Source organism: Lutjanus erythropterus, chromosome 3 (assembly GCF_056507025.1).
Source record: "Lutjanus erythropterus isolate fLutEry1 chromosome 3, fLutEry1.hap2, whole genome shotgun sequence".
Taxonomy (NCBI): Eukaryota; Metazoa; Chordata; class Actinopteri; order Lutjaniformes; family Lutjanidae; genus Lutjanus; species Lutjanus erythropterus.
Window position 1 is genome coordinate 27,357,746 of NC_139319.1, and position 13,684 is coordinate 27,371,429.

At 39.8% G+C, this 13,684-nt stretch overlaps 1 protein-coding gene across 1 annotated transcript in view; it reads left to right on the forward strand.

The window, feature by feature from the left end:
- The first annotated feature begins 6,363 nt into the window (after positions 1 to 6,363).
- LOC146330162 (myosin-9-like) overlaps positions 6,364 to 13,684 on the forward strand; it is a 31,619-nt gene continuing 24,298 nt past the window's right edge. Inside the window, exons 1-4 of the mRNA XM_084715656.1 lie at positions 6,364 to 6,506; positions 12,587 to 12,777; positions 12,945 to 13,085; positions 13,247 to 13,403. Coding sequence (XP_084571782.1) covers positions 12,592 to 12,777; positions 12,945 to 13,085; positions 13,247 to 13,403 — 484 coding nt within the window. The 5' untranslated portion in view covers positions 6,364 to 6,506; positions 12,587 to 12,591. The remainder of the gene's footprint in view (positions 6,507 to 12,586; positions 12,778 to 12,944; positions 13,086 to 13,246; positions 13,404 to 13,684) is intronic.

The following is a 13,684-nucleotide window of genomic DNA, read 5'->3' on the forward strand; positions in this document are numbered from 1 at the left end:
GTATTCATTCTTCTACAACATAAAAAAAGAGATATACAACAATAACAAAATATATACATACAAGTGTGTAATGAAATTCGTGCCTTATTCTACAATATATACCAGTAATATATAAATAAGAAACAGCAATAATTGGAAAATATAAGACATAGAAATAACCTATATGAAATGTAAGAACTTTGTACAAAAATGTGCATTATGCTACAAGCATATATAACAGTGTAAATAATGCTGTATGTATTGCACAGGCGACTTATTGTACAAGTTATAATAATTCAAGTTAGTAAGTAAAATTTGAGGATTGTCCCATATTTCAGACTATATTCAACATGATCAGACTTTCAATATTCTCAAAATTGATCTAATTTCTTTTTCCCCACAGGCACTCACAAAAAACTGGTTGGTTATACTAAAATGCAAATTTGCAACTCAAAGGCCCTAAAATGTGAACACACTTCAGCTTGTAATTGCCAGTTTTGTCCACAGTGGGGTGCACTTTTCACTCAGTGTTAGTTTGAGACTGATTTCTTCAGCTTGGCGTATCAGTGCCATACCAACAAAGAAATCCCTCCACAACTGCCTGTTTCCTAACATTTCCAAACTGCTGTCGCTGTCTCAGATAATCCTTGAAGTACTTTAGAGGGGCAGCAGGTGAGTGATTGATGGAGTGGATTTGGCCGAGTGATACTGAGTTTGTGTCACTGAACTGCTTCACTCATTTATCTTAAATAACTCTGACATTGTAGGTAAAATCTGCCCTTTAACTGCTAAACACAGGCAGGCTGATGTGCTCAAACATGTCAGCATAAACTTTCATGCAGACCTCCAGACACCAGTCCTACAGCACTTTCCCCCACAGTGAAATTTACCTGCATGACATGACATGACTTGACTTGACATGACATGACTCTAAGCCTATTTTTGCCCCTAGTTGAAATCATGCACAACAAATAAGACATATTTTAGCTCAGTTAACTAACTTGGTTTAGGGGTGTTACAGTCTGTGTATTGTGCAGAAAAATAAGATTGATCATCTTAGACAGAGGCCATTATGAGGCGTGTGAGACGGTTTCCCTGTTCTGAAGCGAGCTGCAGGAAGTAGCCTTATATGTGGAGCAACAACAGACTGTGTGCCCTGTGGCTGTAAAAATGAGCCAACAGGATGATATCAGACATTTAGCTGACGTCCTAGGTGACATTTGTTTTCATAGTATGCACATTAAAAACACCATAATACAGTACACAAACAATGAAAGATAAATGAAAGATAAACAATGAATTTGCAAAAAATTAGCAAAACTCATCCTCAGAGTTGAGTGTTTAGCGTCACTGCGAGGGTGAATTTATGTAAAAGGAGAGATGGTTGGATGTTAGAGGGACAGAAGCTGAATAAAGGTTGTTACAGTTTAGGCTTTAGTATCTGAAGCAGGATAGAAGGAGACTGAAAAATTAACTTTTAAGAGGATAGACTCAGAGTTTTTTCAACTTTCTCAAAACAGAATTTAAAAAACCCCACTTCCAAAAAGTTTGGATGTTGTGTAAAGTGTAAATAAAAAGAGAATGCAATGATCTGTAAATCCCTTTTGACTTCTGTTCAGTTGAATACAGTACAAAGACAAGATAGTCAATGTTCAAACTGATTACCTTTATTGTTTTTTGTAAGTATACCTTCATTCTGAAGTTGATGTCTGCAACATGATTCAAAAAAGTTGGACAGGAATGATAACACAGCAGAAATGCTAACCCCCCCCCCACCACCACCACCTATTTAGCACATTTGACACATAAACAGAGCAAGGCTGGGGTGAAGCTCAACACTTTGTGAAAAATGCATGAGCAAATAGTGCAACAGTTTCAGAATGACATCGACAATCCATAATATCATTAAACGATTCAGAGAATTCAGAGAAACCTCTGCACGTCAGGGGCAAGGCTGAAAACCAACATTGAATGGCCGTGACCTTTGACCCCTAGTGTGACACTGCATTAAAAAAACCAACATAATTGTCTAACAGATTCTACATGGGCTCAGGAACTCACTATGCAACAACATGCAGAAACACTGCTGACTTCTCTGAGCTCGAGCTCATCTGAGACGGACTGATGCAAAGTAGAAAACTGCGCCGTGGTCTGTCGAGTCCACGTTTCAAATTGTTTTCGGAATGTCGTGGATCTCCGGGCCGAAGAGGAAAAGGACCATCCGGATAGTTACCAGTGCTGGCTTCAGTAGCAACAGTGATGGTATGGGAGAGTGTTAGTGCCCACTGCATGGCTAACTGTCACATCTATGAAGGGTCCATTAATGTTGAAAGGTACATAGAGGTTTTGGCGCAACGTATGATGCCATTCAGATGACATGTCTTCTATAAATGTCCTTACTTCAGCAAGACAATGCAAAGCCACATTCTGCCTGTGTTACAACAGTGTGGCTTCAAAGTAGAAGACACTTGATACCAGACTGACATGTGTGCAGTCCAGGCCTGTCTCCCATTGAAAATGTTTGATGCATTATGAGTCATATGTTGAGCACAGAAAGAAGGAATTTCACTTTCGAAACAATTAGTGTCCTCAGTTCCCAAAGGCTTGCTGGGTGTTACTGAAAGAAAAGATGTTAACACACTGGTAAACCCCTTGCACAACTATTTTTGGAACATGATGCTGGAATCAAATTCAGAATGAGTTTATATTTACAAAAAACAAAGTTAATCAAATCATTACATTCTGTTTTTATTTACATTTACACACCATCCTTTTTTGGAACTGGGGTTGTACTATAAATCTAAAAGTACATTATGATTTTATGTGATTGCCTACAATCACACCAGTCATAAAACACAGTGCATATACACCACCCACAATCCTAACATTGTGTGTGTGTTTGCTCTGTTTCATTCATGCTGCGACACGCTGCCTTTGCATTTCTATCAGCTCATCTTTGATGTGTGACAGATATGAAACAACAGGAGGACCAGGGCTGCGGGTAATGACAGGGTTTTGAAAAGAAACTTTACACCACAGCAGAACACAACAATAGACCACGCCTCCCTCCGCCTCTCAGCTCTGAAACCTCTTCTCTCTTTCTGGAAATCTTTTTCTCTTTCTTACTCTGTCTCCTCTCTCTGACCATATATGGTAGGATATTACACCAGAAGCTCATTGGTGGATGGAGGTGCAGGTAGACACTTCCCCTTGTTTGGGATATGTTGTAGTAATACACTAAGATCATGTCTTTTTTTGCCTAATTTATGTTTTGATATCAAGTAAATACAAGTTAGACTTTAATTTGTTTTTACAGAGAGGATGAAATACCAGAAAACAAAGCAGAGCGGAGACCATCATTTGTCGCTAAAACTATTAAAACATAAACATTAGAACACACTCTGTGTGTAGCAGTCGTACGTGTTCGTTTGCTCTCTTTACATCTGCTTCTTCTCTTCACAGCCAGTTATGTGTTTTGTTTCCACCCTGGACACATCAGCAGTGCCACACCCCTGCTACTGTTGCAGGTACTGACGAGGCGCTGCATTCCTACACACACACACACACACACACACACACACACACACACACACACACACACACACACACACACACACACACACACACACACAGTATCTGACCAGATGCTTCTATAATCATTGACTCTTGCAACATTTCTTAACATATAGACGCTTTATGAAGAAATTAAGAAATGCACATTTTCACTTCACACTGGGTGTTAATCCTGCTTGGCGAAGCTGATGCCCAGAATGATGGCGATAAGTCATGTTTTGTTGACGGTGATACATATTACATTGATAATGGTTATGTTGCTAGGTGATGTTGACACTATTAAATGTTCATTACATTATTTTACTGCCTTGTTTCTAAGGAGCAGCTCGCAGAGGTGTAGCACAAAATTCTGGACCCTGTGCAAAGACGTTCTTTATGGGCCCCTCCCCAAATCCACGACTGTTGATCATGGTAATATCTTTGTGGGCCCTCCTCACATGAAGGCCCCCACGCCTGTGGAAAAAATTCTTCATCTAAATAGTGAGAGTTGCTAGTTCTCTGAAGAATTACCAAGACGGTGTGATGAATCAGATCTCTTTACTTCATGCAGCATGGAGAGAAGACTCTAGCACAGTGTCCTCTGAAGGTCTTACAAAGCATCTTGCCTTATATACAAAAACAACAGTTGCTGATTCTGTAACAGTGTTGATTCAATCATTCCTTTAACAATGTGTAGGCACACTAGTCTTCCTGAGTATACTGTTCCACTGATTTGATTGATTGATTTTTCACTCAGGCTTACAGTCACCTTCCTCTTTCACAACTTAAATAGAGACTCACAAAGTTAGTACATTGATTATTCATCAAATTTGTTCATCTTCCACATTCCCCCCTTTTGACACGAAGTGTCAACACACTATATTGGGAATTTCACATCATAATTTCTTAAACTTTCAGTGTCCCCAAGGCTTCCATTCATTTTGTTCAAACAACTGTCTTTGTTTCCTCATTAACAGCTTGGTTGTGGCTGTTGTGGTGGCATCTTCTCGTGGGGCCATTTGACTCTGTGTAAGTGGCATGCCAATGCCACTTTTGATGTCATCTTCTTCTGGGGCTTTTCCACCCTGCGTTGGTGGCATGCCAATGCCACTTCTCCCCTCTGTGTCTTCTTGCGCCCTCGGTGAGTCCATGTGTTGACAGCTGTTGGTTCTGTAGGCACTGTCATCTTGTTGCTGACCTGATGGCCAGTATTGAACTCCAACAACTGTGTTGATCAACCCAATGATGAAGATGGCAATCAAGACCTTGCAACAGAATTCCTCAGCCAGTCTTCCTGCCTTAGGTCGTCTGTCTTTTAGAAGAAGCATCACCGGGGAAAGGTTTGCACTGGGATGCATGGATCCACGTGTCCCTCTCAGCTATGTGGATGGCAGTTGGAGTCGTCAGCAGCACCTGGTATGGTCCCGTCCACCGTGGATGATGCCAGTGCTTCCTTCTGAGGTCCTTGATCACTACCCAGTCGTCGGGCTGGATGGTGTGGAGTTGTGCTGATGCAGGCTCAGGAAGGGCAGCTTTTATTAATTTATTATGTATAAATGATATGAAAAAGAGACATTCAGAAAATCTGCACAGCTGTGAAGCTGAAGAATGCTTGTCATTTTTGATTGATAAATGACTTGAAAGTGTGAAGTAGTCGACCCCAGGGAGGCTTCAAACAGTTTCAGCTTCAGGGGAGGCTCAGAGAACGCAAATTATCAAAAGGGGGATCACACAGAATAGCATAAATGTGTGGGATTTGGTTAAAGAGATAGTTCAGAGACAGTATTGAAGAAATTGTACTGTTTTCGCAGTCAGTAAATTCTTTCGGACAGACCTCTTTTTTTATGTATTTAGTGTAGTCTGATGTTATGTGAAACAGCAATATTAGTCTATCTTGGCTTAAATGTTGAGTGTCTACAAGATCAAATAAAATAATCATGATCCTACAGACATCCAAGAATTGAGTGAAACTATGGGGAGTCACCTGTTCACCTTTTGTCTAAAGGGAGGTCACAACCCTAGACTTAAATGATTAGTCGATTATCAATATTGGTTGCTGATTATTTTTTCTGCTGAATGATAATCAATAAGTCCAATGATTTTCATACTGGGGTCCGTGGACCAACAGGGGTCCTTGAGTAGGTTGTTTTCAGCAAAAGGTGGAATAGAGTTTTGGAAGTTTGAACAACATGGGAAGAAATGTGGTTAGTTATTTTGATTGACTGCAATTTATAGAGATCCTAGTTTAATCATTTATAGATGGTGAACTTTATTATTTTCAACAGAAGAATAAAAAATTACTCAAAAGACAGAATCTTCTCAGACTGGAGTATGTGATCTAATTCGCATCTATTGTGGGGCCCCTTGACATGAAAGTTTGAGAACCTCTAGATTAGTCGACCAGTTTTTTCACCTCTAATAATTAGATTTTATATTTTCTTATGAATTATTATTGAGCACGTAGTATATCTGAAGTATGTAAAATCTGCCTCAATTGGCTTCATCCACCAGTTTGCAACACCAAGACGCATCTATCAAAGTGATGAGAACACTTCTTCAGCAGCTCCTCCATTGTAGGAATGGGATCCGCTTCGGTTCAGAAGCACTTGTAGCGACAGCTCTTTTTTTGTTTTTTTCCGTAGAGCTCTTGAACGCAGCACAGCCCGAGGGGGAGGGGGCGGGGCGTTCCCTTCAACTTACCTGCGAACAGTAAAACTGGGCGTATTAAAGGTGCGACCGCTCATCCTCGCCGATCTCCGCCTGAGCAGCTGGAGCGCATGAGAGAGAGCCGAGAGACGCAGCTGAAGACAACAGACAGAACAGACGAGGCTTCACCCTCCTCTCCTCAAGTAGCAGCTGCCTGTTTTGTTTTTGTGAACGTTGTGTCGTCGAGCAGGACTTCACCGCTGCTGCAAACACGGACACAAGAAGACGAGGCAGCCAGCTCACCTACAGTGCCTGCAGCTGAAAACCAGGTGTGTGTTCTCGTTTGTTTTCTGCAGGGCAGACAGAGCTGGGTGGTTATTAACTGTCTCTGCAGCAGGAGGGAGTTCTTATGAGCTGCCGCACTGTTAAAGTTGTAGAGTTTAATGAGGAAAAATACAGTTTTTGTTTAAAAAGACAAGTGGAAGTCTTTTTGGTTTGCCGAAGATGAGAAATGTGGCGCACCTGGCCAGGAGTTTTCATCAGGGGACGCAGAGGAGCCCCCCCAAAACTGCGCATGCTCACCTGAATGTATCTAAATATTGATTTATTTACAGTATGTAAGTTGATAAAACCTTCCAACAGGACTTAGTCTGAGTCAAGATAATTACTGCAACATCTAATTAGGCTTTAATAGAGATTAATCAATTACTTGTCAAGTATTAAATTGATCACCAGCTATTTAAAAGAAAGTCAATCGGTCAGTCTGGTCTCAGCTTTTTAAATGCGAATAGTTTAGTTTCTTCACCCCTCTGTGACATTTAGCTGAATATTTTTGGGTTGTGAACAAAACAAGACATTTGAGAATGTCATCTTGAGCTTTGGGAGTCACTGATCAGTAATTTTTACCATTGTCTGACATTTTATGCACCGAACAACTAATCGATTTATCAAGAAAGTGACTGACTGATTAATCAATAATGGAAATAAGTGTGGGTTGCAGTCCTACATCCAATAGCCCATTGAATCACTTATCTTCATGATGACAAACAGCCATCAGTGTAATCAATGTCAACCAGTTTTATTTTCATAAGGAATGATTTATAAGGAATTATATAATGATTACTTTCAACTCAAACTGTTCTGTGAAATAAATGTTTGCTTATGCTTAGTTTGTATGGACACAACTTTAATCTTTTAGGACGGTTGTATGTTTCATTTGTTAACCAAGAATAATAATATTCTCATTGTCAAAAACAGGAAAATCAGGCTCATCCTGGGTTATGAAAATTCAGGGTTTCTTCTTCACTATTTAGACTTTGGCTTATGTCTTATATTTACCTAGTTTGGATCCTGCAGTGTCTCTTTGTCTTGTTGTTTGTCAGGTGGTTTGCACGAGATGATTTCTTTTTTTTTTCATAAAACAAGCTGCACACACCCTGCTGCTGTCGGTGTCTCTGCCCTCAGGATACAAAATTGACATGCAGTCACAAAGAGGATTTAGCTCGGCGGTGATTAATGAGGAGTTATGTCGTGACATGAGTTTTCAACATGATCTTTTAAAGACGTCTCTACTCATGTGAGAATAGTTGGCTGAACAAAATCTAGTCTTCCTCTTTTTGTTCAGTCCGGAAATTGGACAGCAGTGCTGCCACATCTGGAGCCACAGCATGTCACGTGGTACTGTCTCATCACCTTTACTTAATAAGGTTAAATTCTGACTTCTCTCCCCTTGTTTCCACCCATTTCACATCTTCAGCGAGCACACAGAGCATCTATGTATGTGCCCATTCCTGCTCCACCCCAAAACCTGAAAACATTCATTCACTGAGCTAATCCCCAACCTCAGCGCCAAAACACTGTCAATCTCTTATTAGTCAGTCACCCCGCCAGCCTCGTATCAGCAGCTGAGCTGCAGATGGCCGAGCTCGTGCCCTCTGTGTTAGGTAAGAGCCACGGATAAAGTGGGGGATTGACTGGAGGCCAAGAACAGGAGATGCTGTTGTAAACGTGCAGGATAAGACAGCAGAACTACAAGAGACCCAGATTAAACGGGTCCGTGCAGATAATGCGAATGCATCTGCAGCGAAAACTAAAAGCTTATTAGGTCAGCGAGGTTAACAAGGTCTGCAGGGATTCTGTTTCCAGACGGGGTTAAACTTTGTTCCTTGTGGGAAAACTCATGAAGTCAGACTTAATTCTCCATCCTGACCTCAGCAGAGGTGTGGGACGTGTCGTTTGGACAAGAATCGATGCGGAGGAGGGCATGAGAAGAGTGAGGTGGTTCATCTTGTCATCTTGAACCGCAGAGTGTCAAAATATGCAGAGGCTGGGTTTGTGCAACTTCCTGAGGAAGTTAGCCCATGGATAGCTTTAACAGTGAAGCTGCATGTGTGAATGTCACAAGTTTTCTGCGTAGGCTTCTTGTTTAATGATTCTGAGGTTGAATATTAATGATGCATTCATACCCATCTGTAAGTATGTGATGCTTTCAGTTGTCTCTCACCTCTGGTGATGCTTCAGCTCTGCACACTTTACAGGAACTCAGCACTGCAGAAGAACTGTTAGTGTGCTCCTCTTCCTCCTGCACTGATCTTAAAGAGTCTGAGCACATAATGAACTTAAGAGGGACACAGATGACACCTTGTGCACTGATCCCTTTATCCCTCTCTTTATAAATGCACACACACACTGTGTCTTTATCTCTCCACACACACACCCACCCACACACACATCCTCCACCTGAGTGGAACCAGCTGCTTTTAAACTTAAGCTATACAAACACTGATATGTAAATATAAATGACAATGCCTTGCTTGGTTTTAATTCACAGTAATTATAATGTGAATTCTCATGTTTTAGTAGTTCTCTGAGATTTCTTACTTATTTTTCTCTGTTAATTTTTATTGTGAAGTTATTCCTTCTCTGAATTAAGGGTCTAAGGCACAGACTATGAGAACTTCAAAGCAACAATTTTACTTGTATTCAAATTTTTACTTGTATACAATTTTTTTGTATACAAAATTGAAAATACTGACGAGTGATACTGTTCTTGCACAGTGAATCAGGGTGTGGACATTATTGCTATTTATTTTGGATTATGTAGATATTGTTTGTTGTAATTTACAAAGTCCTTTTTTTTTTTAACCTTTGAAGGTTTTTTACAACCGTTAGTGCAGATTTTTGTGTATGAGGCTCCTGATTGGGTTGTCTCTAAATGCCATAAGAACATCTCATTTGTTCATGTTCAAGAGCATTAAATTTAATGACTCAGTTTATTGGAGCAGTTTTTTATAACCATAGAGCTCTAGTATGTTTTATTATAAATCACTAATTGTTTCCCAAACTGGGAGTTGTAGAATAAGTCTGTGGGGTTGCGAGATGATTAAAGGGCAGCTCCAGCTGCATCCTTTTCCGGGGTTTCAAATGGAAATGCCCACTCAGCTGTAAAAAAAAAAGCAGTGATGTAGGTTACAGTATTGATTCCCTTCCCCTCCTCAGCCAAAGGTGTTTATATGTAGCAACCAAGTGGCACCTTGGTTGAATGCACACTAATCACAAAGAAGGAACACTGTGCTTTGTATGAGCTGAAGTCTTAATTTATTTTATTAGTTTATAAAGTCATCTTGCAAGCCATCACCTTAGTCTCTACAGAAACGGGTACAAAAAAAAGCTTTATATTGTAAACCTCCCATTAATTGGAATAACTTGCTGTTACATATTGAATCCATAACCTCTAAGATAATTAAAAAACTAGCTTTATTTCTTAATAGAAATCAAGTTGCTCCTGCATGTAATGTTTACTTTTATATTCCAAAGTTAATATTACAATAATGATATAGTTTAAGTAATTCGTCATGTCTTTGTTTCCTACTTTGTTTCTTAAATGAAACTTTATGACTTGCAGGACCATCTTGAAAGTGAGATGATGCATCTAAAGGGATTATTCCACAAACAATAGATTAGTTCAACATGGCATTGATGAATACAGAATCCAGGTGACTGATTTTTATCTTGTTTGAGGGCATTTTAATTTTGTCTGATGAAGCACTGAGTCTTTCTCCAGGGTGTGGTTGGTTGGGGAATAATGAAATTTCTCTCTCTGCCCAGACTTGCTCCTGACATTCCTTCCTGCCTCTCTGCCTGCAAAGCATCATGCTGCCGACCTTTTACCAGGACTTTTGCATAACTTGCGGTACCAGAGGCTTTACAGGCACAGAGCCGGTCTCACTGTCCTGAAGAATGATGTGTAATAGCTGCACATTTATCTACCCGTGGCGGAAACTGCGGCTCTATAAAGAGCGTTGTGCATAATGAGGAGTGGGACAAGGAGTTGGGAATTTGTGGAATTCTGTGTAATGGGCTGGTGAGGAAGGAATGTGGGTCTGACGGGAAATAAAGGATGGAGTCATACTGTAGAGCTCAGGTAGAAAGTGACTAATTGTTTTGTCTGACTGTTAAACCTCAGGTCATGAATACACAGGCAAGGATTGAAACTCAACATGTTTGACTTCAGCTCATAAATTAACATTTGGATTTTTAAGTTTTTACCTCCTTTCTCACTTTCTTCTCTAAACTGAAGAGCTTTAACACACAGTTGGGTTTATAGGTCATAGAGTTAAGAGGTTGTGTCCTCATAATAATAATACAGTGAAAGAACATGAAACGACAGCTGTTGCGGTGATAATGTGCCCAAACTTGTACTGTAGCAGCTCATGTTACATGCTAACAAACAAAACTCTTTAAGGTGATGAAATTTACTGGACAGTCACAAGCTCATGTGACTCCTCATTTGAATTTTGACTAAAACTTTTGACATAAATATTTAACCGAGTTAAGACTTATCATACAAACTCAACAAACAGACTTAATGTCACACATGATGAGTGACAGTTTTAGTCGCATGACAAGCGATGACAGCAGCTGTTGTAGTCAAGTTTCAGGACATGCAGGCGGTACAGTTCAGGTCAGCATGATATGATAAAGAAAATCATATTGCAATTACTTTATTGTATTCTGATATGATGCATGATGAGTGGGAAGGATCATTTTTGCATCATGATTTTGATTTTCACTGAAAAAAAACTTAAAATTATAACGTTGAGGCATTTTTCGGGGGGTCTGTACCAAACAAACGTTTTCTTACATCTGGAGAACAAGATTTGTAGGCAAGAACATCTCTGCAGCACTGCACTATTTCATTATAACTGTGCTCTTGTAAATTTGCATTTTAAATGTTGCATGTTACATAGAAAGCCGTTTATAATTTGCTGCCTCCCTTTTGTAAGTAAATGTTCTCAATATAATATTGTACAATACAACGCCACTAATATAGAAAACCATAGAGTTCAGTCTATGCCAGTTGACAGGATGACTTACAGATTGGAAAGTGTTCAATGTCAGTAACTCTGACTTGGCTGCAGAGGCCTCTAAATATTAGTTATCTCATTTCTAGAATAAATATGTTTTGTGGCATGTGTACCTTCATTTGATTGTGAGAAAACACAGGAAATGAGGAAAGAAAGGTGTTATGACATTAGAACAAAGCCGGACTTGAGCAGTTCCCATTCCTCTCTCGGACGCCCCGTGTTGTGAAATTTTTAATCTGACTTTTGATCTGTACCAAAAAAACATACAGTAATAGAGAGTAACGTTTGACTGTTGATGGCGTTGGTTTTAAAGAACAGCACAATCCTGATTTTGGCCCAGGAAGGAACGTTTTCTGCAACAATGAAGAGTTATGACCACTTCAATTCATCAAGAGGTTTTTGCTCCTCTTGTGGGTTTATTATCATCACATTTTGATGGATCACTCCGAGTTCACAATTCAAGACTCAAAGGGACACTCTATCTGTGTTCTTTTTTCCTTCTTTTGTCAAATGCAAATGCCCTTTCAGCTGTTAACAAAAAGCAGTGACGTAGGTTACAGTGCTGATGCCCGCCCCTCCCTCAACCTAGGGGGTTTAAAGGTAGTAAAGTCATCATGCAGAAATCTATGTCAGGTCATATCAGAAAATGCTTATAGAGGTGATTGGGGAAAATTGCATTTTGATGCTAAAATGTACATACATTGATCAAAATTTGATTTTTCAGATTTTAATCTAAATATTTTAGGTGCTAAATTGGGAAACTTGGACTTTATTTTATTTCTATTTATTTTGTGAAGTGGTGAGAAAACTGATGTATGAAGAATGTAAAATAATAGAAAATCAGAAATGGATGTGGCTTATACTATTTGAGGGTAAATTATCAATATTAAACCAATAATTATGTTTCATTATCCATGTCCATAACCTCCACTGAACTATTTTCAAATCCTGCTGAAAGTTGTGAGAACATAATCTTCCTAGTGGAGCAATATAAGTGTTTAAACCAGGACTGTTAATTAAACATCTCTTGTTTTGTTCTAAAGCTACAATGACGGACGCAGACAAGTTCCTGTATGGGGACCGCAGTGGGGTGAACAACCCTCTGGCCCAGGCTGACTGGGCCACCAAGAAGCTGGTGTGGGTCCCCTCTGACAAGCTGGGCTTCGAGGCCGGCTCTGTCAAGGAGGAGCACGGAGATGAGTGTGTGGTGGAGCTTTCGGACTCTGGCAAGAAGGTGACAGTTTGTCTGTTAGCATTATGGATGAAAAGACAACCATTTTAATTGATATGTTAAAGTTTATCTTGAAATCACATTAAAAGTTTACTTTTAACAAATGTTTTATTGTCCAAGTCATGTCTGGGAAGCCCATTTGACAGGTGTGCTGTCTCTGTAAATCACAGGTGAAGGTAAACAAGGATGACATTCAGAAAATGAATCCACCCAAATTCAACAAGGTGGAGGACATGGCGGAGCTCACCTGCCTGAATGAGGCCTCTGTGCTGCACAACCTGAAGGAGAGATACTACTCTGGGCTCATCTATGTGAGTTTGTGTGGATATATGTGTTTATATGGTGAAAGCATGATCAGATCTCTCTTCATGTGCAGTTGATTTTTATTTTAATTAGTTGTGGTCAGTTATTTGACTTGATGCATTAAAACTCCGACTCTACTCTGACAGTAACTATCTTCTGTCGTACCCAGACGTACTCTGGTCTCTTCTGTGTGGTGGTCAACCCATACAAGTACCTGCCCATCTACACCGAGGACATAGTGAACATGTACAAGGGCAAGAAGAGACATGAGATGCCCCCTCACATCTATGCCATCACAGACACAGCCTACAGGAGCATGATGCAGGGTACCACAGTTGTATTTTTCTTAAAAAAAAAGACTAGATTAGATATTTAATTCACAATGATGTCAAAAAAAAAGAAGCAAATCTTCCAAAAAAAATTTGAGCGGCTGGATCCAGATAATGTTTTTGCTTCATTGATAACTGATATACTTGTGATGTGGACTTATTAAGGTGAATTCTCCAGTTAACTTATGAGGTAACCATAGATTTTGACCAGGAGCAGATATCATCAGGTGGTACCTGACCTTCACTGAGTGTTTCAACCCCTAACCATGACACTCTCC